The sequence below is a fragment of the Hypanus sabinus genome, chromosome 9 (assembly GCF_030144855.1).
Source record: "Hypanus sabinus isolate sHypSab1 chromosome 9, sHypSab1.hap1, whole genome shotgun sequence".
Classification (NCBI taxonomy): domain Eukaryota; kingdom Metazoa; phylum Chordata; class Chondrichthyes; order Myliobatiformes; family Dasyatidae; genus Hypanus; species Hypanus sabinus.
The window spans coordinates 107424718-107452064 of NC_082714.1; the positions used below are offsets into that span (position 1 = coordinate 107424718).

Below are 27347 nucleotides of genomic sequence, written 5' to 3' on the forward strand. Positions count from 1 at the left end.
GGGCGGAGTCTCGCGAGAGCTGAGTCTGGCCAAGATGGCTGGCGTGGAGCTGTGCTTCAGCGCCGGTTGTGGGGATACGGAGCCTCCCAGCCGGCCGCTGCTTATCGTCGGACAGTTGCCCAACCTGCAGAAGCTGCGCTGGGATGAAATTAGCGGCAAGCTGTCGCCTCAGGTGACGGAGGAGGTAAGAGGCTGCAGGCCGGGGCGTATGGACCGCTGGACTTGGCCGCGAGGTCAGGGCATTAGATGACACTGGTCTTCCCCGGGCATCGGGTACCCGAGTTCTCTTCCCTTCCCCTAGGTATCGGGGACCCGAGATCCCCGTCCTCCCTCGGGGATTCCAACTCCCGCAGCCGCAGGACCTTTGACCCCTGTCCTGCATGGGATGCAGTTTTTTTTCTAGTTGCAGAGACTATTAATACAACTGCCAGTGACAACCATTGCACAGGATAGTATTTCATAATTGTTGCACAGTTTACGCGGCATTGAAACAAGCCATTCAGCCCAACGCAGTTAGTTTATTCATTACCAAATTCCCTAGTCATCGCCAGACCTCGAGTTGCTCCCAGAAGACTTGTCTTTTCACATCTACAAACGTTGTTACTTCTCCCTTGTAGGCCAGAGCCGCTCACCCCAAAATGCATTTCTGTTATTTGCCTCAAACAATCTCTGTCCCACAGTCATGCCTCACTTTGCTAGGTTTCTTCTGAATTTATCGTGTGCTCTGGTTATACTCTTCCTAAGTGAAAGTATTCTCTCTCTATCCACCATTATCAAAACACTTTTGTAATGTTAAAGGTAGGTCGTGTCACTTCTGCTCTTTCTGCTTGCATGTCCGTACATATTTGGCATCATCTCCATTGCTTCGATATTTCTGCTTGTGATGTGGCATTTGGAATTGCACATTTTGCACATAGATCAACAGGTTTAGATCTGAGTTCAATGCAAGTTTGCATAACTTCATCACTTTCAATTCTCCTTTTTAGAAACAAGTACAAGTGCTTGGCTTTATTTTATAAGCATTGTTGACTTGTTCAAATGTTAATGATTGTGTGTTTGTCCCTGTACTCTTCCGAGGCTCACGCCTTCCAGGTAATAAGCAACCTCCTTGTTCTTCCATTCAAAATGTACTATTTTGCATTATTTATCCATTCTGCAAGTAATGTCCTTTGTAGATATTTCTAATCATCACCAGCATTGATTATCTTCCCAATGTTAAATACAGGTAGTCCCCGAGTTACGAACGTCCAACTTACGGACAACTCGTTCTTATGAACCGAGGAAGGAGAACGCCGTCCGCCATTTTAAGTCGGAATGCAACGCCCTCTGCCATTTTGAGTCGTTGCCGTTAACACTGTGTTGAGTCTTTAACTTTGTATTTGGCTTAACATTTTCTTAGTAAGCTTCACCCCTCTCTTCCCCCCCCCCCCCCCCGTTCCGGTTGGCTGGTGGCGCATTGAGATCAGCGCCAGAGAATGGAGGTTCGCGAGTTCGATCCAGTGACAGACCGCTCCCGTGCTGGGTTGATGTCAATCCAGTGACTCCCGTACCATCCGTGCCGGGTTGATTTCGAGCTCGCAACTCAACCTCATAAAAAAACAACATAGCCACCTCCAGTTTGAATTCCCACGCGGAATATTGTGGAGGATCAGATACCCAAACTCAGCACAGCCTCCACTTGTCACATTTAGGCTGAGTGCGGTGGTCCTTAGGATCCAGCAGACCTTGAGAGCTGGCGCAGCTCTGGACCTGCCGCCTGCAGTGTTTCTGTTCCATTGACGGGAAGCGATCGCGATTGAAAATAAAATGGAAATAATAAAGCGTTTGGAAAGAGATGAAACGCCATCTGTCATTGGAATAGCGTTAGGCTACAATTGGTCAACGATTGGAACAATTTTAAAGGATAACGGATAAAGTGAGAATAATGGAGCATGTGAAAGGCCCTGCCCTGATGAAAGCTACAATTATTACTAAGCAATGCAGTGGTTTAATTATTGGAATACATACATTTCTTAAGTGTTTTATATGCATAGAAAGATAAAATATATACTATATACTAAGACAAATGTTTGACTGACGCTAAATAATACCAGATATACTTGTTCCGACTTCCGTACAAATCCGACTTAAAGACGGACTCAGGAATGAAACTTGTACGTAACCTGGGGACTGCCTGTACTTGTGCAGAATTATGATTCCTATTTTTCACTACAAGTAGCTACAATTTACTTCCATATGTTGCTTTCTTCCTTGACGCCAGCCAGCAATTTGTTCTCGTACTTCTCCCCTTACTCTGCATTCTATGGCACTTGTTAGTCTATCATAAGATACCTTACCAAAGATCTTTTGAAAATATAGATAATTAATGCTGCATTAAAGTTGTCTAGTTTTTAAAAATCTTATCCCTAAAATAAAAATTCAATGTGGTTCATCCGGCAAGACTCCCCATATCTGAATTCATGCTGTTCCCATTATTATAGTTTTGGTCTTTAGATTTTTTAAAAATACTCTTTAATAGGGATCCCATTGTCTTTCTTTTCACTGCCAGGTTTATAATTTACCTGATGTGAATGTAGCCATTATGTTGGCTATCATCCAGTGTCATGTTTACCTTTTCTACCTCCCTAGTAGGAAAATAATGATTGACTGTCTTTGGCATTCCCCGTTTGTCCCTTAGTGGTCATTCCTCAGCCCTTTTAATTTTCATGTTTGTAAAATATCTCGCTCCTTTATCATATGTTCCTTCATAATTTAATTTCATCATTCCTTTCTTTACTAATTTTTTTTAACTTCTCTCCCGATCCTTTTGTCTCCCCTCTTGTAAGGAAAATATTGAAGGGGAATGAAGAAATGTCAAAGAAATTAAATTTTCCATCAGTTTTTAGTGTATAAAATGCTACAATCAACCTGAATAATAACAGGAGGAATGAAATACCAACACTACCAAAATAGTTGCATAAATGAGACTAATGCCCGATTCGTCCCCCAAATGGTTTTCATCCTAGGACCCTAAAGGGAGTGCTGTTGAGTTACCAGATTAATTGTAATGTTCCAAAAATCCATTAAGTGTCAGAGGATTGAAATGAGCCATTGTGATGTCCCTATTCTAAAAGTAACTAACTAAAGGAAGATTAGCATATTTAAGAGTCTTTAAAATGTCTCTTTTGTATGCTCCTGTATCACCACCTCTGGCAGTGTATTCCAGGCACCCACCATTCTATGTGTGTTTTTTAAAAAAGTCTTTCTTGCACTCATCTTAAATGGATGTTGTCTAGTCTTGACCATTGCTGCCTGCAAACAAAGTGTAGGCTCTTCAGTCTATCTTTAGTAAACACAAAGTACACTGCAGATGCTGTGGTCAAATCAAGACGTACAAAAAAGCTAAATGAATTCGGCAGCTCAGGCAGCATCTGTTGAAAGAAGCAGTCAACGTTTCGGGTTGAGGACCAGACCTGACGAAGGGTCTCGACCCAAAACGTTGACTGCTTCTTTCAATGGATGCTGCCTGACCTGCTGAGTTCATCCAGCTTTTTTGTACGTCGGTCTATCTTTGTCTGTCATATACCTCCATGAATTTGCCTCTCGTGCTCCAAAAAGAAAAGCCTTATCTCACTCAACCTTCCTCCATAATATATGCTTGTTAATCCAGGCAGTATTTATTATTAAGGAAGTACTAACAACATATTTAGTAAATCATAACCTAATCAAGCAAAAATTAGGCCTGACAAACTTGTTAGTTTTCTGAGGCAATCTTGGATGAGGAGATAGAGGAGAACCAATAAATGTAATTGGACTTCAAGGTGATTGACTAGGTGCATCATAAAGAGATCTTACAAATTTAGAGCCAGTGGTGTTGGAGGTAATATATTGAAATGGATTGAGCACAGACCTATATGTGGAAAGCAAGTTGTAATGAATTTGTAATAAGTAGGCTGGCAAGAAGTAACCAGTGGGGTACCATAGAAATCAGCACTGAGACCAGAACTGCTTGCAATTGATGTTAATGAACTGAAGGAAGGTGGCCAAGTTTGTAGAAGGTGCAAAAAAAAAGGGAAAGTGAGCTGTGAGGAGAATACAAGCAGCATACAGAGTGATTTAATAGGGCAAACGAGTGACCAAGAAGTTGGAAAATGGAGTGCAACGTATGAAAAGGTGAAGATGTTTTGGAAAGAAGAGAATTAAATGGAAGAAAGCTGCAGCACTACATTGGTTGGGCATCCTTAAACATGGAACAGAAATCCAGAACACAAGCAGCTGCTGACTAATGGAGTGTTGTCCTGGGGATTGGAGAACAAAAACACAAGGCTTACTGCACTAGTGTGATGACATTAAGAGTTACAGCAAACAACTTTGGACCCCTTATTTAAGCAAAAATATTCCATTGGTGGTTGTTCAGTGAAGCTTTGATAGCAGGTTTTGAGTTATTATCCTACAAGAAAAGGTTTTAATGAATTGGAACATGATTCATGGTAGTTTAAAAATATGAAAGATGATCTTGAAATGTAAAAGATATTAGGGATCTGGACAAATGCTGAGAATTTTGTTGGAGTTTAGTATCTTGGAATTCCTTGATGAAGAGAGCTACAAGAGCAGCCTCTTTTTAGTATAATTTAAATGTCTATGAAGCCTTCTGAGTGGCAAAGTTCTACATTCCTGTCGGCACAATATATTTTTTTCTCTATAATCTGATCACTTTAACTGTTTCCCAAGCATGAATGGCAAGTTAATGTGTAATTTGGTATGAAATAAACATGGGCAAGAACATCTCTGTGAGGGAAATATTTATGAAGCACTAGGAAGAGGCACTGGAGTATGTACTATGGAAGATAATATGATCATATTATTACTGAATAATGTCAAGGCGGAATTAAACATTAACACAAGAGAAAAAGACCATTAATAGGGTTTATGCTTGATAAGTTCCTGGATGATTTGTGTTCTAGGGTCCTAAAAGGAGTGCTGCTGAAATGGTGGATTAGTTGTATCTTCCAGTAATGATTGTGCAAGTGAAGCAGCAATCCTGCTTGCAAAGTTTCTCGTTCCTGTTCGTTGTTCCCTACAGGAAGCAAAGGGATAAAAAGCGAGTCTCCTTGACACGGCTCCCTGCTCCTGGTTGCTTAATTATCACTTTAACCCCACTCTTCTGATTAAATATTAATAGTCATTGTTACTGTGTACACTATCATAAAGAGAGGGAGGCTGAAAGATTGCACTGGGTTTGATCTTCTTTTATCAACCAGTCATTATAATTTTATGATGTTCAAAATGGCAAAGTTCAGCAATTGATTCAATCAGCATTACACTTACTGTCAGCTCTTTTGCAGGAGTTTCTTGATGATAAAAGACAAAAGTTTGCCTAGCACTCATACTATGATGCAAATGTGGTCATTTGGCTGCCCTCCTCCTTCCAGCATACAGCTAGAGATTAAAGAGCAAGGTGCCAGAGATAAGGGCACCAAAGAGGTAGTTGCACGAGGCACAGAGGTAGCTACAGCATTGTTGGAGTCAGTAGACTGAGCCATGTTCAAGGACTCCTTAAGAGGATTTAAGTAAATACTACAAGGTTGTGACAAGCTTTCTAAAGACACTAGTGTACAATTATGTCCCCAAAAAGACATTAAGTGTTCCCCAACTCAAAGCTCTGAATGAACCAAAAGATCTGCAATCCAATGAGGGGGCAGATTGATGGTGTTCAGGTCCAGCAACCAAGGAAAATATGTACAAGAGGTCCAGGTACGATCACCAGAAGGCCATCTCGTATGTTAAGGCTTACTGAACTTGAATCACAGAAGCATGCTTGACAACTGTGGCCAGGTTTGAATGCTATCACCTGCAAAGTAAACCAAATGACATATGTGACAAAAAGTTTTCACTCCTCAGATGAGCTTGCTTTGACCGACAGGGCATGGAGACACCTTCACAAACTCCCACAGCCCCTGACAACCCTGTGTTTTCAGTCTGTGATACCTACATCAGAGCCTCCTTCAGGCAGTTGAACCCATGAAAAGCATTTGGCGCAGACAGTATACCTGCTGTGTACTGAAGACCTATGCTAATCAACCGGCTGGTGTGTTTACTATCTAACCTCTCTCTTCGGCAGTCTATGGTACTCACCTGCTTCAGTCATACTGGTGCCCATAAAGATCTTGGTAACCTGTCTCAATGACTGTCACCAGTAGCATTAGCATCCACTGAGATGAAGTGCTCTGAGAGGTTGGTGATAAAACGTATCAACTTCTACTTGAGAGATTTTGATCCCTCCAGTTTGCCTATCATCACAACAGGTCGACAGCAGATGCCATTTTATTGGCTCTTCACTCAGTCCTGGAACATCCGGACAGTGAAAGAACATCTGGCTGTTCTTTATTGACTACAGCTCTGCATCCCAACACTGTCATACCATTAAAACTAATCAATAAGCTCCAGTTCCTAGACCTCAATACCTCCTTGTGCAACTGGATCTTCAATTTTCTCACTTGCAGACTGCAGTCAGTTGGGATTGCCAACATCTTGCCACAAGGCTGACTGCTTACTTGCTTTACCTGCCCTACTTGCTTTATACTTATGACTGAGGTTAAGTACAGCTCCAATACCATATTTAAGCTTGTTGTTGGCCGAAATCAAAGGAAGTGACAAATCAGCATAGAGGAGGGAGATTGAAAATCGGCCTGAGTGGTGCCACAACAACAACCTCTCACTCAATGTCAGCAAGACTAAGGAGCAGATCATTGACTTCAGGAGAGGTCCATGAGCCAGTCCTCATTGGGGAGTCAGAGTTGGATAAGGTCATCAACTTTAAATTCCTCTGTGTTATCATTTCAGAGGATTTATCCTTTATTAAACACGCAAGTGTCATTGTAAAGAAAGCACCCAGTACCTCTACTTAAGAGTTTGCAAAGATTCAATATGTAATCTAAAAGTTTAACGAACTTTTGTAGATGCACTGCGAAGAGTACGGTGACTGGCTGCAGCACAGTCTAGTATGGAAACACCAATGCCCTTGAATGGAAAAGCCTACAAAAGGTAGAGGACACTGCCCAGTCATCACAGGTAAACCCTCCCCACTATTGAGCACATCTACAAGGAGTACAGTCACAGAAAAGCAGTATCCACCATCTAGGAGCCCCACTACCCAGGTCATGCCCTCTTTTCAGGAAGGACGTACAGGAGCCTTCGGTCCCACACTGCCATGTTTAGGAACAGTTATTACCTCCAAACTATCAGGCTCCTGAACCTGATAACTTCACTCACCCTAACACTGAGGTACCACCTGATTCTATAAGCGATTGATTCACTTTCAAGGACTCTACAACTCGTGCTGTCAAAATTATTTATGACTTATTAATATGTTTTTATATTTGCCACAATTTGTTGCATATTGTTTGTCCATCTTTGTATAATGGTTTTCATTGATTCTGTTGTTTTTTTTGTATTTACTGTGAATGCCTGTAGGAAAACCAATCTCTGTAGTGGCGTACATGTAGTTTGAGAAATTTACTTTGAACTTTGACATGCTGTATCATTAACAATTGCTTTCCTTTGATGCGACTACAATACATTCAGTATGATGCAAGGTGGGGAAAAACCACTGTAAATATTTTGTGTGTCAATTATGTAGGTATTTACCAAGCATGTTACATTTTACCAGACTTGCCTTAGAAATCCATCTATACTGCATTAAAAAAATCAATACAAACTGCATCTAACATCTCCTAAGGAGTCTGTTCTGCAGGTTGTCCATTTGGTCATATTAATATTATTTTGAGATTACATTTGAATCCATTTCCTTCAAGTGCAGACCATGTTTCTGGGGTATGAGGCCCGTTAGCTACGTTTAACCCACCTGTCAAAGATGTGTACTGGAGTGTGGCTGCTGTTTCATGCAAACAGTTTCTTGGAACCACAGCTGAGATCTGAGTGAATGGTGGGGAACAAAGGTGGGTGAGCTGCCCCAGAATGGATACCACAAGCCCCTTCACCAGATGTGCTACTCCTCCCTGGGCACCCATTAATGGCACTGTACACTGGATGAATTCCTCTGATGACTGTTAGGAGCTAATATACAGTTTTATAGCATTGGCGGTGTTCTAATTAATTCTTATTTAAGTACATAATTTTTTACTCAGTTAAATAGTAGTTTGTCTATTTCCTTGAAATTTCGGCTAATTGAGGCAGCTGCCTAATTAGGCTAAGATGTACTGGCCCTGATGTGTCCCAGTTTTTGAGAATCTACTGTATTGTAATGACCAGGAAACACCTGGGCTTGTCCTCAGTAGTGAAAGATGTTTGTAAATGTAACTTGCTTTCTTTTTGCAGGTCTGGAAGACAGCACTGAGCAGCCTCAACCCCAACCCTACAGATAACTGCCCCCTGTACCTGACATATGCCACAGTTGCTGCCCTGCCCTCTCGAGTCAGTCGTCACAACAGCCCCTCTGCAGCAACGTTCCTCACCCGCCTAGTTCGAAGCTGTCTGCCTGGAGGAGCCAACCGCTGTATTGTGGTGAGTCCTAATCTCTGAGTAAGGTAATTGAATGTATTTAAGGCGGAGGTTGATCGATTCTTAATGTAACATGCTGTAAGGATTCACTGCTAATATAATGGCTTCTCTGTAGTGTTTCACTGCTAAGGCTAATGAAATGGCTTCTCAGTAATGTTCACTGCTGAGGTAATGGTTTCTCTGTAGCAGCAATGTTTGTGTTATGGCTGGAGAAAACGGGACTGTAGTGTGCATGTTAGCCAGTCAGGAGATTGTTGCTCTATCTTGCGAATCTGGAAGAAGACTTTTTGCGGTCTTTGGTTGAGGAGAGATGACGAGGGAAGACGTGTGGAGAGAGCTGGTAGACCACCGGACGGAGTAGACTGGGATCTGAGGTCAGCGACGCTTGGAGGAGATCGATGGTGGAAGAATGGTGAAGGCGTGAGCTCCAACGTGCACTTTTGACTTTTCCTTGAAATGGGCCCTTTTTAAATTTTTCATTACTAGCCCTATATTCAGATTAAGATTCATAAGGTTCAATCATTTAATTGCATATGTTGTACTGTCTGATATTTTGTGTTGTGGGTTTGTAACTGGGCGGTACATTACACAGCATCCACACAAACGTGATCTCTCAGTTTGGCAGGGCCAGAGGCTGTTTTCCCCAAGACGAACTAGAGCTGGCTGAGGGTTACATTAATAAGTCAGGGCATGTAAAATTACTGGGAGAAGGCAGGAGAATGGGGTTGAGAGAGAAGTGGATCAGCCATGATCAACTGGCAGAGCAGACTTGATGGGCCGAATGGCCTAATTTTGCTTCAGTGTCTTATGGTCTAATAAAATGGTGGTGAATGAGGAATGACCAGAAGGAAAAGGTGAATTCTCAGACATTTCATATATTTAAATATCCTTTTTTGGTTTATGCTTTTTAGACAGTAATTTATGGAACCAGCTTTACAAGAGTCAGACATTTCCAACTGTTCATATCCATTTATTTATCTTGTCATTTGAAGACTACTGCTCAGTGATTAAATGAAACTCAAAAAGAAACTGCAGATGCTGGAAATCTGAAATAAAAACAAATTGATGGAAGTACTCAGTAGGTCAGGCAGTGTCTTTGGAGAGAGAAATGGATTAAGTGTTTCAAATTTGGGACCCTTTACTAGAACTGGAAAGAGTGGAAAACAAATCATTTTCCAGAAGCCAAGAAGTTGGGGGTGTTGTGAGTAGAACACAGAATAAAGAAGGAGTAAAAGGGGGAAAAATCTAACTAAATTATCATAATTACAAAAGCTTAGAAGGGTGCTGCATGGGAAACAACATTACGCAGACAAATATAATGTGCTCCTAATTGTATTTCTAACTGCTGCCTTTACCCATTTTGCCTTGCCCAAGTATAGTTTCATACAGAATTGAAATGGGCCTATCAGGTCCATGCCGTCCTTGTACCTATAGAAACCAATCCTATTTATCTGCATCATTTCTGCTTCATCCAACCCCGTCGCATGTTGTGGTCCACTTCCATTTACTGTATTCTCCCTGTAAATTAGTATTGCTTTTTCCTTGGCTACTGGCTCCTTTCCTCTGTCCATCCCTGCACCTGGTGCACTCTACATGAAGCACTGCACCATCACTCTTGTCAGTCCACTTTCTGCCTCTAGTTTGTCAGATCCATTCCAATCATCCTGCTCTCTGTATTCTTCCTTTCTGTTGGCTACCATTGTGCCCCACTTGATTACTCTGCTTTCTCAGGGTGTTCATATTTCATGTGAGTATGCTCCTTACCCTGCATTACCTGATCCTCGTTCAAGTGCCCTGCTCTCCCTTCTTCACCCTGAGGCCCCTGGTTTGCAGTTGCTTTGCTCTGTCCATCTCTGTTCCTGGTTCATATACAGTCTACCCTGCGGTGTCTCTTTCATGTCTGCTTGAGTTTCGTCTTGTCTGGTATGCACTGAGAGGGCCAGAGCTACCTCAAATCATCCTGCTCCCTTCAGCATTTTATTTACAAAAAAATCCAAACTCTATAAATATAGAGCATTCAAGTTATCCTATCATTTATATACAACATTTTTAAAGTTTGAGGTTTTGACAAAATTTGCTAATTTTTCCTTTTTTTAAATTAATATAGTTTGGTTTGCTGGACACGTTTCACAGGCTTAACGTAATGTGCTTCTAGTGCCTCCCTACCCATTAACCTGTTTGGTCTTGCTCCGTCGGAGATAGTCCTTTGGTTCCACTCATCCCTCCCCCATTTTTTCTGTTGCTGTAAACAATCTTCCTCACTCAATTGTCCACTTCTGAGGAAGTGTTGTGGACATGAAATGTTAACATTCTCTCTCCCAATGTTGCCTGGCATGAGTATTTCCAGCATTTTCTGCTTTTAGCTGAGTAGTAAAGCTTAGGCTTCATATTACTGTTTCTTTTTTGTGAAAATTGTTTTGTACATGCGACACAGTGTAAAGTCTGGAGTTTGGGTGAATGTTGACAGGAGACATTTTAAGGTGATTTCAGTCAGTCTACATATGGTGTTTTGTCTTGCTGTCTCTCTCTGCTAAAATATCCACACTTTTATCTCTTCTGTTGCATCTCCTGGACAATCTCAACATTGGTGCTAAACTCTGTCTTTTTGCATGTTTCTTCCCTCTTCATACTTTTTTCTTAAGTTTCCTATTTATTCCCATTAGTCCTTTCTAGATCTTTTTGTTTTTTAAGAAATGAGGGATGAAAACAACAAAGTAAAATTTGAATTTGTGCTGAAGCATTTTTGATTGAATCCTTTATTGAGAAGGTTACTGTTTAACCTTCAAAGGTCAAAGGTGTTTTTAACCAATGTTTCTTCCTCATCCAGTGCCACCTAAGCAGAGCAAGCAAGTTGCCACTGCCTCTTTGGTGCCTGTTGAATCCAACACAGTTGCTAACTTATCTTTACAATGGTGGCTGCACTTAACTGCAATTGATTATAAAGCACCTTAGGGTGTTTCTTTTGGAGAGATGTGATAGGTCCAAACTTGATGCAAATAGGGTAAAGGAAGTTTAAATGTAAAATGTACAATGAAGGCAAGTATATCTTTCTAAATGCTAGCCTTTTCAAAAATAACAATTTATAGTTTAATGTGACACCTCTTATTAGAGTGAACACTACAGCTTGGGTGCAATTCTGATTAAGTTTGGGGTGAAAGTGTCTCTTCTGCACCAGTGATGTATTTTCACATTCTAGAAATTCTGTGCATACACTTTGTTATAACTCGTGTAGTTTTCTAGGTAGATGTATTGTGGTTCTTGCCCAAGAAAATGTTTGGAAGCTAGGTGCCTTTGCATTAGGTTAGTAAGCAACAAATTTCAAAAGTCTTCCTTCCTAACCCTGCTGCCACATAGACATAAAACCTGATTTACCACTCCTGTGCAGATATTAAGAGCTGAGCAGAGTTGGGGTGACCTTGTGCAAGGTCGTTGGTGGCAGGATGGTGTAGTTATCTCACAGCTCCAGGAGCCCAGGTTTGATCCTGAACTCCATTTGATCTGTGACTGTGTGAGTTTTCTCTGGGCGCTGCAGTTTCCTCCAACATTCCAAAGACATGCAGATCTACAGGTTATTTGCCAGTCTAAATTGCATCTCATGTAGGTGGTGGGGGTCAGAATAATCGGGGGGAGTTGCTGGGCATGTTAGAAAGACCATGTTATTGGGAAACAATGAATCAATTCTTCTGACAGCCTGCGTGGACTTTATGGGCTGATTGGCCTGTTCTGTGAGAAATATAAGGTGCTGCATCAAAGGTTATTATAGTCAATCAAAGCTCATATAGCAGGCAGTATTCTTACAAAATCTGCTGGCTAATGGGAAAGGAAGTAGTTATAAATGGATTTCATTTAGGTAGCAAGATATAATGAATTGTGTGCCACAGGCACTGGTGGCGAGTTATCACTTTTATGTATGGGTTAAGTGGGCAGGCAACCCTTTGGTAAATGGGGTGTAGTGTGGGAAAATGTGAATTTATCCATTTTGGGGGGGGGGGGGAAATTGTAATTAAGTCATGAGAGACTGCAGAGCTGTGGGATGTGGAGGGGTCTGGGGTCCCAGTGCACAATTCACAAGAGGTTAGCATGCCATTCAAAGACTAAGGGATTGTTTAATTTATTACTAGAGATATTGCACATCAAAATAGGGAGTTCATGTTCACTTTGTCTGCTGTGCCAGCCAATATCTCCTGGTGGCCAGCCATTTTAATTCCACTTCACATCCTACACTGAAATGCCTGCCCATAGCCTCCTCTGTTGCCAGGACATGGTCAAATGAAAATCCGAGGAGCAAAGTGTTGCATTTCGTCTGAGTACTCTCCAGCCTGGCAGCGTGAGTGTCGAATTCTTAAACTTCTGGTAACCACCCCCTCTGTGTTGTTTTCCCCAGTTTTCTTGTTTCTCTGTCCTGATCCAGGTGGTCTCCAGTCACCTTATAACTCTCTGCTTCTTTATCCTCTCCATTTGCCCGTCACCCACACACTCCTCCCACTGGTCCCCTCTCCAACTCCCTCCCTATTTCATGTTCCTCTGTCCTCTCTTATCAGATTTCATCAACTTTGGCCCTTTGTCACTTCTACCAGTCATGTCCCAGTTTCTGACATCATTCCCATCCCACCTATCCCCTGCCAGCTCTTGCTCTGCCAACCTTCCCGCACCCTTTTATACTGGCTGTCTCCATTCTTTCCAGGTCAGATGAAGAGTCTCGACCTGAAACTGTGAATATCCCTCATTGGTCCTGACCCACTGAGTCCCTCCAGTGCTTTTTGTGTTATTTCAGTATCAATGAACATAATTACGCCATTAAATTCCATGCATCCAAATATATCAGCAAGAGGCAGAATCTTATCCTAACTGGATTCTCAACTTCTTCACTAGGAAACAACAGTTAATATTGATCATAAACCTCATCTCCTTGCCGACCATCAACGCAGGCTCTGTGTACTCTCTGCTTATGACTCTGTGGCTAATCATAGCTCCAAGGCTGTCTGCAAATTTGCCACTGGCCGAATCACAGATGGTGATCAGGAGTGAGAAGTCAGATGGTTGAGTGGTTTTGTAACAATAACCTTACACACAGTATCAGCAAAACTGAGGAACTGATAGTGAACTTAAGGAAGGGGAAGTCAGGTGAACACATACCCAGTCCTCATTGAAGGAACTGCAGTGGAAAGTGTGAGCAGCTTCAAGTTCCTGGGTGTCAGTATCCTGGTCAATCTATCTTGGGCACAACACGTTGATGCAATCATGAAGAAGCCATAAGGTTAGACCATTTGGCTCCTTGGATCTGTCACCATTTTACCATTGCTGGTTTATTATTGCCTCTCAACCCCATTCTCCTTACTAACCTTTGATGCCCATATTATTCATGAACCTATCAACCTTTGCTTTAAATATACCCTGCCCTCCGCAGCCACGTGTGACAATAAATTCCACAGACTTACTGAGGAAATTCCTTCTCAGCTTTGCTGTAAAGGGACATCCTCATATTCTGAGGCTGTGCCCTCTGCTTTCAGACTCCAGCACTCTTGGAAACATCCTCTCCATGTCCACTCTATCTTGGCTTTTGAGTATTTGATAGTTTTCATTGAGATCCCCCCTCCCCCACCCCATTCTTCTGAACTCCAGTGAGTACAGGCCCAGAGCCATCAAAACCTCCTATTAAATAAACTTTTCATTCCCAGGATCATTCTTGTGAGTCACACGATGCCAGTGTCTCTACTTCCTTAGAAGTTTAAGGAGATTCGCTGTGTCATTGAAAACTGATAAACTTTGACAAGTGGGCTCTGGAAAGTATTCTGACTGCATAACAGCTTGGTATGGAAACTCCAATCACAGTAATGCCAGAGGAAACACGGTGCTGGACTCAGACAGATCCATCACAGGTGCAGTTCTCCCCATCGTTGAGGACACCTTTAGAAAGGTGATAGCATTTTGAAGGATTCCCATCATCCTGGTCATGCCCTCTTGTTCCTACCATTAGGCAGCAGGTACAGAACCCTGAAGTCCTACATCTCCATGTTCAAAAGGCTCTCCACCATGGCCATCGGGTTCTTGAACCAACCTGGAAAACCTTAATTATTCCTCAGGCTATTCTTCCTCAGACTATACTTCTGTCAACTTGCACTAATGTCGTTATGTTTATTTCTGTCTATTTTGTCATAAATTATATATAATTTATATTTATGTCATTTGTTTTTCCATGTTTGTAATGTAGTATGCTGCTGCAAAAAGCCAATTTTTCATGGCGTAGATACCCTGGAGATAGATAGATAGATATATATATCCATGATAATAAACTTAAACTGTCACTTTGTTTGGTCTCACCTCAGTTATGCCCTTAGTTCTACTCCTTCCTCCCCCTACCTTCTCTGTAACTGAATATTACTTTGTTTCCTCATTTTCTCAGTTCTGATGGTCTGAAGCATTGAGTTTTTCTTTCCTAAGCCTAACCTGAGTGTTTCCAGCATTTTTATTTATATTTCAGATTTTCAACATCTGCAATTTTTTAAACATTTCATTCACCGTCAAATTCCTTCATTAACAGAAATGCTGAACAATTATTGGTAAACACCAGAATCTGTTTCTCCTCTGCTCACAGAAGTTATCTCATCCAGTTTGAAAGAACTGGTACTCGATGTGGATTTTATTTTTATCTCCTGCATGACGCAAGGACTTTCCTTGCCGTGTGTTTAATCAGGGCTGCCATCCTTCTGAAGTAACAGTGTCATGTTTTGGGTGAGATGAAATTGCCTCATCTGACCTCTTGGCTAATTTTAAAAGACTCATCCATTGTCATCAAACATCTTGCCATTTGGTGGATGTTCTCATGGTGTGCAAGTGGTCAGGGATGTTTTCCATTTTAATAGTGGCTGCATTTAAAAAAAAAGTAGTTGTTGAGGTTTTGAAGGTATTAATTTTAACACATAAAAAAAAATCATCTTACATTTGTTCATATTGTTTATGAGCTAAAAAGGAGCTTTCCTGTGGAACGTGGCAGATCCTACCGATAGTTGCAGAGTTTGGCTGAGGTTTCTAGGGTTGACTTTGAAGTGGTGTCATTTAACAATTGCATGTCCTATCTTGCTTTTTTAACACCGATGTGGTAGAGAGTGGAGGATTAACTGGAGTGTCCACCTCATGATTAATCCTGACAAATAGAATTAAACTGTGCGGTTTCCCACGATCCATTCCAGGGAAAGCAAGGTCAGAGGATGTTGACAAGTAGTATTCACTGCTGCGGTTGAAGTCTATGGCTGGGAAAGGAATGGTTTGGTGTAGGTTGGCTGCTGGTTCTGTGTGTGTGTGTGTATATATATATATATATATAAGCAATATATAGAATAAGCAATTCTGAAGAATGATAGAAAATGATATAGTGGCATTTTTTATTAACCTGGCCTGTTGCATCCTTTCAGATGGTTTGTGAGTGGTCTGATGTCTTTGCTTCTGGCTGTGCAATTGCAAGGGCCTTCCCACTCTTTTCCCGCCGATCCAGTGCCTCTAGACGCACGGACAAACGTGTAGTTACTGTGGAGTTCCTGCTTGTTGGACAAAACAATGGCCCAATCGATGCAATGGCACTCGAGGTAACTAATCAGAAAATGTTCCTGTTGAACTCTATTCTGAGTAGGACAGATTACAGTGCAAGTTTGGACAGACATGTACAATGTAAGTTATGGATTTTTCTACCTGGAAAGTAGGTCTAAATATTCTCATTGCCCAGTTTTCTTTCATTCCCTCTGTTTTCAGCTACCTAACCCACTTAAATTTTAAAGCTGGTTGCTTGTGTCACCAAGTGACTCACAAGTCATATTTGTATACACAGGCCATACCCAGATTCAGAATGCCCGACTTATGGACACACCTATGTACGTACAAACTCCCAGAAAGTTTTCAAATACATATATAATTTGTGACCACGAACGACAGAGCTAGTTTTCTCTACATCTGTTACTTTTTGTATTGTTCTTACCAGTATTACGTGACGTTAATGCTACCCATTCTAAAACTGTGCAGTTATAACCATATAAACCATATAACAATCACAGCACGGAAACAGGCCATCTCGGCCCTCTTAGTCTGTGCCGAACTCTTAATCTCACCTAGTCCCACCTACCCACACTCAGCCCATAACCCTCCACTCCTTTCCTGTCCATATACCTATCCAATTTTACCTTAAATGACACAACTGAACTGGCCTCTACTACTTCTACAGGAAGCTCAGTCCACACAGCTATCATTCTCTGAGTAAAGAAAAACCCCCTCGTGTTTCCCTTAAACTTCTGCCCCCTAACTCTCAAATCATGTCCTCTCGTTTGAATCTCCCCTACTCTCAATGGAAACAGCCTATTCACATCAACTCTATCTATCCCTCTCAAAATTTTAAATACCTCGATCAAATCCCCCCTCAACCTTCTACGCTGCAATGAATAGAGACCTAACTTGTTCAACCTTTCTCTATAACTTAACTTAACTTAGGTAACATCCTAGTAAATCGTCTCTGCACTCTCTCTAATTTATTGATATCTTTCCTATAATTCGGTGACCAGAACTGCACACAGTATTCTAAATTTGGCTTTACCAATGCCTTGTACAATTTTAACATTACATTCCAACTTCTGTACTCAATGCTTTGATTTATAAAGGCCAGCGTTCCAAAAGCCTTCTTCACCACCCTATCTACATGAGACCACCTTCAGGGAACTATGCACTGTTATTCCTAGATCTCTCTGTTCCTCTGCATTCCTCAATGCCCTACCATTTACCCTGTATGTTCTATTTGGATTATTCCTGCCAAAATGTAGAACCTCACACTTCTCAGCATTAAACTCCATCTGCCAACATTCAGCCCATTCTTCTAACCGGCATAAATCTCCCTGCAAGCTTTGAAAACCCACCTCATTATCCACAACACCTCCTACCTTAGTATCATCGGCATACTTACTAATCCAATTTACCACCCCATCATCCAGATCATTTATGTATATTACAAACAACATTGGGCGCAAAACAGATCCCTGAGGCACCCCGCCAGTCACCGGCCTCCATCCCGATAAACAGTTATCCACCACTACTCTCTGGCATCTCCCATCTAGCCACTGTTGAATCCATTTTATTACTCCAGCGTTAATACCTAACGACTGAACCTTCTTAACTAACCTTCCATGTGGAACTTTGTCAAAGGCTTTGCTGAAGTCCATATAGACTACATCCACTGCCTTACCCTCGTCAACATTCCTCGTAACTTCTTCAAAAAATTCAATAAGGTTTGTTAAACATGACCTTCCACGCACAAATCCATGCTGGCTACTCCTAATCAGATCCTGTCTATCCAGATAATTATTAATACTATCTCTAAGAATACTTTCCATTAATTTACCCACCACTGATGTCAAACTGACAGGTCTATAATTGCTAGGCTTACTTCTAGAACCCTTTTTAAACAATGGAACCACATGAGCAATACGCCAATCCTCCGGCACAATCCCCGTTTCTGATGACATCTTAAAGATCTCCGTCAGAGCTCCTGCTATTTCTACACAAACTTCCCTCAAGGTCCAAGGGAATATCCTGTCAGGACCCGGAGATTTATCCACTTTTAAATTTCTTAAAAGTGCCAGTACTTCCACCTCTTTAATTGTCATAGGTTCCATAACTTCCTTACTTGTTTCCCACACCTTAGACAATTCAATATCCTTCTCCTTAGTGAATACCGAAGAGAAGAAATCGTTCAAAATCTCTCCCATCTCCCTCGGCTCCACACATAGCTGACCACTCTGATTCTCTAAGGGGCCAATTTTATCCCTCACTATCCTCTTGCTTTTAATATAACTGTAGAAACCTTTCGGATTTACTTTTACCTTATTTGCCAAACCAACCTCGTATCTTCTTTTAGCTTTTCTAATCTCTTTCTTAAGATTCCTTTTACATTCTTTATATTCCTCGAGCAATTCCTTTACTCCATGCTGCCTATATCTATTGTAGAAATCCCTCTTTTTCTGAACCAAATTTCTAATATCCCTTGGTTACCATGAAGTGTTGTTCTTTGTGCATGGTATTTTCCTACTATTGGATAGCTGGATCAATGCAGCCTGATAGCTTTTCAGGACAGTCTATCTTGAATCCATACTTCATATCTTCCTCCACTCCAAAACTTTATATCGACAGGTTTAGACAAGATAGTTTAACTTGCTTTTAACTTGTAGAGTTACCATGGATAGTGTGCTCTCCTGCGCTGGGAAAATAAGGACCAATAAATTATGAATGATGATTTTTAGTGATTTAGAAATGATCATATTAGAATCAATAATTTTGCCTCTCCAATCCTAATTGGTGTGAGCAATAGTTGTAATCCTACGGCAAACTCCTGGTGTTTCTTTGATGACCTCTCCCTGGCACACTTGCAGCCAGAGGCAGTACGGATGTCGCTTGCTCTCGATGGTGTTGATGTAATGCTGGGTGTTTCTAGGGAAGAATGCAAGTGGTAGGTGCAGAGCGGTGGGGTGAGCAGACAGCTTTGATCAGTGGGATTGAAGACGTACACATATTCTCCTTTACTTACAGTGTCTAGAGAATGCAGCAGATGGAATCCGGCTGGCGGCCCGAATTGTGGATACGCCTTGTAATGAAATGAACACTGATACTTTTCTTGAGGTGAGTGCCCAGTGGTTGATTCCAGTGACCTGGATGTGAGAAACACTCACATCCAAGTTGCAAGCTGGAACCTGTATAGACCTTGGACTATGTGTTGTGAAAGGTTGTTGAAGCAGGGCAGGTCAGAGGCATAAAAATACCAACCAGTCATCTGCTTAAAGGTGTGAATGATCCCCTCTCATTCCTAGACTGTCTAACTGGGTGGAGAACGTTCATGGCAACTGAAAATTAAGTACTGTTGTTTTATACAGCCTTTCACCTTTGCCTGCTGTGCCACCTCTGTCCCCACCCCCAGCTCTGGTACTCGTTTGGCATCTGTCCCACATCCCTCTCACACACTCCGCTCTCATAATTCCCAACATCCTTTGCTCCTACAGGATTTACACATTTCCCCTCTGCTCCATGTTGACAAGTACAGTACTGTACAGTATCTAAGACTTTTGCCCGGTACTGTATCTTATTTTATGTGGAGGTACAGTGCGGGACAGGCCCTCCTGGCCTTTCAAGCCATGCCACCTAGCAAACTAACGATTTAATCCGTAGCCTAATCTCTGGATAACTTATAATGACCAATTAACCTACTAGCCTAGTGGTCCCCAACCACTGGGCCGCAAGGGTATGATTTGTCGACATGAAACGATATGAGTCAGCTGCACCTTTCCTCATTCCCTGTCACTCCCACTATTGAACTTGAACGCACGTGAGGTCATTACGATACCCTAGCTCCAGGGATCACTGGCCTTGGGTAACCGGCCACCTCGCGCGGCCGCCGAGAAGTGCCGTTGCTTTTGGCCTGGAGTGCGGACAGATGGGCGCCACCTGTAAACCTGTTTAGCACACTGAATATTCGTGGGGAACCCGGTGCTAAAATATTTGTAGATGACCTAATTCGGGCTTGGGTTTTGTAAGTAGCAGAGCAGCTACCTCGCTGTGATCTACTGAAAGTCATCCCTTGAGCCAAACTTTTGTTGGCCGATAGATCCCACCTACCTACAAGGGGGTGGGTATGCGCCCTGTCGCAGTCCTTGCTCAGTCGGTCGCGCTCTCTGGACTGCGACTGCCATGGCCCTGGTATGGGGACCTCCAGCCCTTACCTTGTCCTCTCACTGGTGTGTTGCAATAATTTTATATGTTCATATGAGGAAAATATGCGCTGTGTGTTTAATATCCAAATGTTATGATGCTGTTGACTTATAAGCGAGTTATAATTGACTTATCACTTGTTCATGTGAGGAATATATGCACTGTGTGTTTAATATTAAATTCATTAGATAAACCCTTTTAGAAATGAAATTCAGTATATTAGCCACTTATAATTGACTTATAGTTGACTTATCACCTATATTCCTGTCATGATTAACACCCCCCCCCATTGGCCGGTCCGCAAGAATATTGTCAATATTAAACCAGTCCGCGGTGCAAAAAAGGTTGGTGACCCCTGTACTAGCCGGTACATGTTTGGGCTGCTGGAGGAAATCCATGCGCACAGGAAAAGAAACATACATACTTGCTTACAGAAGACACTGGGATTGAATTCCGAACTCTGACGTGCTGAGCTGTTATTGCGCTAATTGCTACGAAACCGTGGACCCCACTTTTAAACTTTTGAAACTCCTTCACTTTTAAAGAGATCTGTTGATCAATTAGAATATGGTAGTCTGGCACGTTTTCTTGGTCTTTAGTTCACATTCTCCTTCTGAAATCTGACCTCTCTCACAGCTGGGTTTGAATATTAGACCTCTAGAGCTCCTGGCGGTTCCATGTCAAGTGATATTTGCAATGCTATCAACAGAGCTTTTTACTGAGATTTTATTCACTCAAATATTTAATTTTTCAGGAAATTAAAATGGTTGGGAATGCACTAGGAATTGTTCCCACCATTATTCGTGACGAGGAGTTGAAAAAACAAGGATTTGGAGGTAGGTGTGTACTACTGTATCTTGTGTCCAGGATGAGATACTTTATGCACAGCTGATTCTAGCAACGTACAAAACACCTGACACATTAAGTAGTGTTTTCAATGTACGTTGCAGTGTGCGTTCCTAATACAGTTGACATGTGGTTACCTGAACTCACTTCTGTTTCATCATTTCTAGGCATATATGGTGTTGGGAAGGCAGCAATGAATCCTCCGGCACTTGCAGTTCTCAGTTATTTACCAGAGGGCGCCACACAGACGATTGCCTGGGTGGGCAAAGGCATTGTGTATGACACAGGAGGCCTGAGCATTAAAGGAAAGGTAGGAATATCATTGTGACAGGTAATAGGGGCCAAGTTCTATACATCAAGACATGATTTCTATTTGTCATTGGTGTATCATTCCTAATCGCATTAATATTATTCCTGGGAGAAATGGTACATGAAGGGCCTGCTTACTTCGTGTTGACAGTGCTCTGCTGAAGTCTTAACTCCTCACTCAGCAGGGTTTGAATACTTGATCTTGAATAGCCGTGATTGTTGCATTGTCAAGCTGTTCATTTACCAGTCCACAAACAGAACCTGTTTCATTCACTGTAGTACATCATTTTGCAAGGAATTAAAATGGTGCCTCATATTGATCCAGCATGTACACTGCTGATTTTGTTTCTTACACAGGTGTCCAAAGCTCAGCTGGATAACAGCAGTAAAAGTATGCTTGATCCAACCTTGAACTGAGTGCACTATTCCTTTAAAGATTTCTTCTTAAGAGGAGCCCCACATCAGGCATTATGGGCAGTGGTCCAATTCAGGTTTCCTGGTGAAGGAATCATCCTGATACTTCCTGTGCTGTGTGCACCCTTGATTCTTCTTTGCTGCAATTTATTCAGTATAGGAAAATCTCAGACAGTATATAAACTTGCAGCTGTACGGTGCTTTCCTTTTAAGTACAGGTTATATGCAGACCTCAAACAGATATATGGGCTTTGCTGTCCATCACGCAGTTTCCTGGGTGAGGTGATCCTCTCTCCCATTGCCTGCTGCAGCCAGAAAAGAGGCTCACCACAGGGAGTGTTGCAACTGATAGCTGTCTGTCCTTGCTAAAATGTTACTACATTATGGTAACTTGACATTGGCCACAACAACAGAGTATAAGGTGGATAGGAAAGATTTGGAGGGAGTTGGGCCAAGCATCAATAACTTGAACTGATTTAGATGGGCATCTTGATTGGCAAGAACCCATTAGGCTGAGAGGCTTGTTTCTGAATCTGACTCTGTTATTATTTTGCACTTTTTACTAGACCACCATGCCAGGAATGAAGAGAGACTGTGGAGGAGCAGCTGCTATTCTTGGAGCTTTCAAGGCAGCAGTGAAACAGGTGAGTGTTTCTTAGGCTATAACAGTAATATTGCTGAAGCAAAATTGGTCTTCCATTGTCCCTCATTACAGCTTCTTGACTAGTGTGGTATTTGCCTCTTACCTACATTCTGTTTCCTGCCTCAACAGCAACGTCAGTGTAAAGTCTAAAGCAGAGAACTTGGAGGAATAAGATGTGCTGGACTTCGGTGTTCGTTTGAAACCCCATATCCAATTTAGCCTTGTGTAAATAATTTTAGTCCACTACTCCCATCAACTTATTCCACATAATTGCTGAATTAATAAAATCAGGCTAGTTTGGAAGGAAAATCCAGGAAATTCCACCTCAAGTAATTGAGACAAGTTCAGGAGGTTGCATTGGTCCTGATGAATGCCACAAGGTGTGTTTGTCAGCATTGCTGAATGGCCTAATTCGGCTCCTGTGTCTTGTGGTCAGTTCACACCATGTTAGTCTTCTGTAGTGTGAAGATGATCTCTGTTTCCCTTTAGTCATCCTTAGAGTTGCCAACATAGCAACAGTTGTCTTACAGAGGTTCCAGAACCCAGACTTGGAAGTCATTGACTTGAATTGTTAATATGATTTCTCTGTTCGCAGCTGCCATCTGGCCTGCTGTAAATCTCTAGCCGTTTCTGCTTTTTTCCAGAACCCAAACAGAAGTTTCTCTTTGAATACCACAGAACATTTTTCAGACACCATCCCTGATTTTTTTTCTTGGCATTCTGAAACTAAAAATGATTTCTGGAGATGTATTTGAATTGATTGTCTTTGTTAAATACTTGCATTTGGTGTGTGGATCAACTGGTCAGAGAGGATACAACATTGATGCTGCTTTTTACAGAAGTCATGAAGAATAGTTCGAATTTTAAGTTTATTGTCATCCGACTGTACATGTTACAACCAAGTGAAACCACAGTGTACCCACAAAACATATCACACACAGTGTATAAAACAATATCTGTGCACAGCACAGATAAATAGTAAACAGCTCGCTGAGCTAGTGACGAGTCCTCGGTAGTGGCACAGTATTGTTACACAATATGGCAGTCCTAGCCCTGATGTTCCTGTACCTCCTTTCAGATGGTAGTGTCATAGAATCATAGGAAGTACAGCACAGAAGCAGACCCTTTTGGCCCATCTAGTCTGTACTGACCTATTTAAGCTGCCTACTCCCATTGACTCTCGTCCGGACCATAGCCCTCCATGACCTATCCAAGCTTCTCTTAAGCACTGAAATCGTGCTTGCATACAGCACTTTCCACCTTTCACACTTAACCCTTGATCTCTAGTTGTAGTCCCTCCCAAACAATGGAAGAAGCCTGCTTGCGTTTGCCCTATCTTTACCCCTTATAATTTTGTATACCTCTATCAAATCTCCCCTAATCTTCTACATTCCAAGAAATAAAATCCTAACCAATTTAGACTTTCCTTATAACTCAGGTCAGGAGCCAGCAACATCCTTGTAATTTTTTTTCTGTACTCTTGCAACCTTACTTACACCTTTCCTGTAGGTCGGTGACCAAAACTGCGCGCAATATTCCAAAGTAAGCCTCAACAATGTCTTATACAACTTCAATACAGCATCCCAGCTCCTGTATTCTGCACTTTGATTTATGAAGGCCATTGTGCCTTAAGTTTTCTTTACAATCTATCTACATGTACTGCTACATTCAATGAATTATGGGCCTGTATTCCCAGATCCCTTTGTTCTACCATAATCCTCAGTGCCCTTCTGTTCACTGTGTAAGACCTACCCTGGTTGGTCCTACTGAAGTGCAAAACTTGTCTGCATTAAATCCCATCTGCTGTTTTTCAGCTAATATTTGCAGTTGGTCCAGATCCCACTGCAGGCTCTGATAGTCTTCCTCACTGTCCACTACACCTCCAATCTTTATTTGCAAATCTGCTGATCCAGTTAGCGATATTATCATCCAGATCATTGATATAGATGACAAGCAATATTGGACCTAGCACCAGTCTCTGTGGTACTCCACTAGTCACAGGCCTCCAGTCAGAGAGACGACCATCTACTGCCACTCTGGCTTCTTCCACAAAGCCAATGTCTAATCCAATTTACTGCCTCAGCTTGAATGCCAAGAGACTGAACATTCTTGACCAACCTCCCATGCAGAGCCTTGTCAAGTGCTTTTCTAAAATTCATATAGACAACATCCACTGCTTTGCTTTCATCATCTTCCTTGAAAAGCTCTGTCAGATTGATTAGACATGACCTAATACACACAAGGCCATGTTGACTATCCTTAATCGGTCCATGTCTATCCAAATGCTCATATCCGGTCCCTTAGAATACCTTTCAATAACTTTCCCACTACTGATGTCAGCCTATAATTTTCTGGCTTATTTTTAGAGTCATTCTTAAATAGCGGAACAACATTAGTTATCCTCCAATGCCCTGGTACCTCAACAGTTGCTTAGGATGATTTAAATATCTCTGCTAGGGCCCCTTCAGTTTCTGCATTTTGCTTCCCACGGGGGCTGAGGGAACACACTTGTCAGGTCCTGAGTATTTATCCGTCCTGATTTGCCTCCTCTGTCATCTGTATGGGGTCCATGACCTGACTGCTGCTTTGCATCCTTCTGTGGATTCTCTGTCCATTTCTCGAGTAAATACAGATGCAAAGAATCCATTTAATATCTCCTCCATCTCTTTTGGCTCCACGTGTAGAATACCATTCTGATCTTCCAGAGGATCAGTTTTGTTTCTTGTAATCCTTTTGCTCTTAACATATCTGTAGAATCCCTTAGGGTTCTCCTTCACCTTGTGTGCTAGGGTAACCTTGTGCCTTCTTTTAGTCCTCATTTCTTTCTTGAGTGTTATCCTGCATTTCTTATACTCAAGTCGCTCATTTGTGTACCTGCCTATACCTGCTATGCACCTCCTTTTTTTCCCCTTTAATTAGGGCTTTAGTATCTCTTGAAAACCAAGGTTCCCTACACCTGTTATCTTTATCTTTTACTCTGACAGGTTTAAGCTTTGTAATCTGAAAATTTCACTTTTCAATGCCTCTCACTTACCAGGTATACCTTTGCCAAAAACTTTCTGATACCATCAAATTGGCCTTTCTCCAGTTTAGAATCTTGACCATGGATTAAAGAGATTGTGGGTTGGTAGGGATCCTCAACAATGTTTTGGGTCCTTTATCTACAATGCTCCCAGTAGATGTCACAAATGGGGAGAGGGAGACACCAGTGGTTTTTGCTATCCTCAGTAGGGTCTTGCAGCTTCTGTAGCCCTCAGTGATGCAGCCAGACAGGGCGCTCTCGATGGGGTTTATGTATCATGTGCTTGTCAATCTCACATCACAGGTGTTTACAGTATAATCTTGCTGCTAGATTATAGATTATTTTGGTACTAGAGATGAATAATTGTAGTGAACAATTTGAATTATTCTTTTAAAATTTGCAGTCCAATCGTGCTGTCCACTTTACTTGACATTGTGTACTGTGAATTTGTACACTCAATCCTGTCCTTTGGAGCTAAGTTTCTGGTATTTCAAGCCTTCTGTTACAGGAAGTTACTTCGAATAGTTCTAACATTGTGGATATGTGGGTTGCACGGTAAGATAGTGGTTAGCACAACACTTTACTGTACAGGCAACCCAGGTTTGTTATCTGCTATGCCTGTAGGGAGTTTGTACATTCTCCCTGTGACTGCCTGGGTTTCCTCCGGGTACTCCGGTTTCGTCCCACAGTTCAAAGATGTACTGGTTCACAGGTTGGTCATTGTAACTTGCCCTGTGTTTAGGCTAGGATTAAATTGGGGCTTTGCTGGGTGATGTGGCTTGAAGGGTGGGAAGGTCTGATTCACACTATGTCAGTAAATAGAAAATAAATTATATGGTGCTTTCAGTGGGATTAATGTGCTAAATAAGCAATCTACTGGAGAAACAGTGAATTGAGCAGCAACTATGGAAGGAAAAGGAATTGTCAACGTTTCAGGTCAAAACCGTACATCAGGACTGAGTGGATTTGCGAGGTGATGAGAGTAAAGATAATGTGCATTGAATGGCACAGTGACAGTAAGATGTCCTGTTTGTTGTTTCAGGGTTTTAAGGACAATCTGCATGCTGTGTTCTGCCTGGCTGAGAATTCTGTTGGACCTCAAGCAACCAGACCCGACGATATACATCAGATGTATTCTGGAAAGTAAGCCATACGTTATAGTGCAAACTTTTGTTGGCAGTGGGCTCAGTGCAGTATAAATATACACAAAAATCACAAAATGCTCTAAGTGTGGTTCATTGTTGAATGGCGTGGGTAGATGTGTGTCACTCGGACAGTGTGCGGCACGTGGGTGTGTCACTCGGACAGTGTGCGGCACGTGGGTGTGTCACTGTTGGACAGTGTGCGGCATGTGGGTGTGTCATTGTTGGATGGCTGGGTATTGCTAAGTGTGGTTGAATGACTTTGTAAACCTATAGAACAATGATGGATCATACAGTGCAGATATGATGTCTTGGCTTCTGTTCTTCATTTGTAGCCTGCAGTTTTAACACCTCTTAACTATGAGAAGCTTTAATATGCTTAGGGACTGAGTATCCTCACTCTAGGCAGCATATCAGGGTTACCATTTGTTTTTTGTGTTTGTTTTTGCCAGATCTGCTTTAACATTGTTGGATGCTTCCTTTGTTTATATAATTACCTAAGTTGCCTTTGATACAGGACGGTTGAAATCAACAATACTGATGCTGAGGGCCGCTTGGTACTGGCGGATGGAGTTGCTTACGCATCCAAGGATTTGGGAGCAGATATTATCCTTGACATGGCAACTCTGACAGGAGCTCAGGCACGTGCTGTCTTTTCAATGTTTATGTCTCTTGCAATACCGGCACTTACTGTCCTTCCCTCACTGCTCCTGCTGAGAACAGTTAGCTCAGAGCTACG

The 27347-nt window shown here is 41.9% G+C and overlaps 1 protein-coding gene across 1 annotated transcript in view; it reads left to right on the forward strand.

The window, feature by feature from the left end:
* npepl1 (aminopeptidase like 1) overlaps positions 1 to 27347 on the forward strand; it is a 30102-nt gene continuing 2755 nt past the window's right edge. Inside the window, exons 1-9 of the mRNA XM_059980381.1 lie at positions 1 to 184; positions 8317 to 8502; positions 15912 to 16082; positions 19060 to 19149; positions 20987 to 21068; positions 21246 to 21388; positions 22368 to 22445; positions 26509 to 26609; positions 27126 to 27249. Of these exons, the coding sequence (XP_059836364.1) occupies positions 35 to 184; positions 8317 to 8502; positions 15912 to 16082; positions 19060 to 19149; positions 20987 to 21068; positions 21246 to 21388; positions 22368 to 22445; positions 26509 to 26609; positions 27126 to 27249 (1125 nt within the window). The 5' untranslated portion in view covers positions 1 to 34. The remainder of the gene's footprint in view (positions 185 to 8316; positions 8503 to 15911; positions 16083 to 19059; positions 19150 to 20986; positions 21069 to 21245; positions 21389 to 22367; positions 22446 to 26508; positions 26610 to 27125; positions 27250 to 27347) is intronic.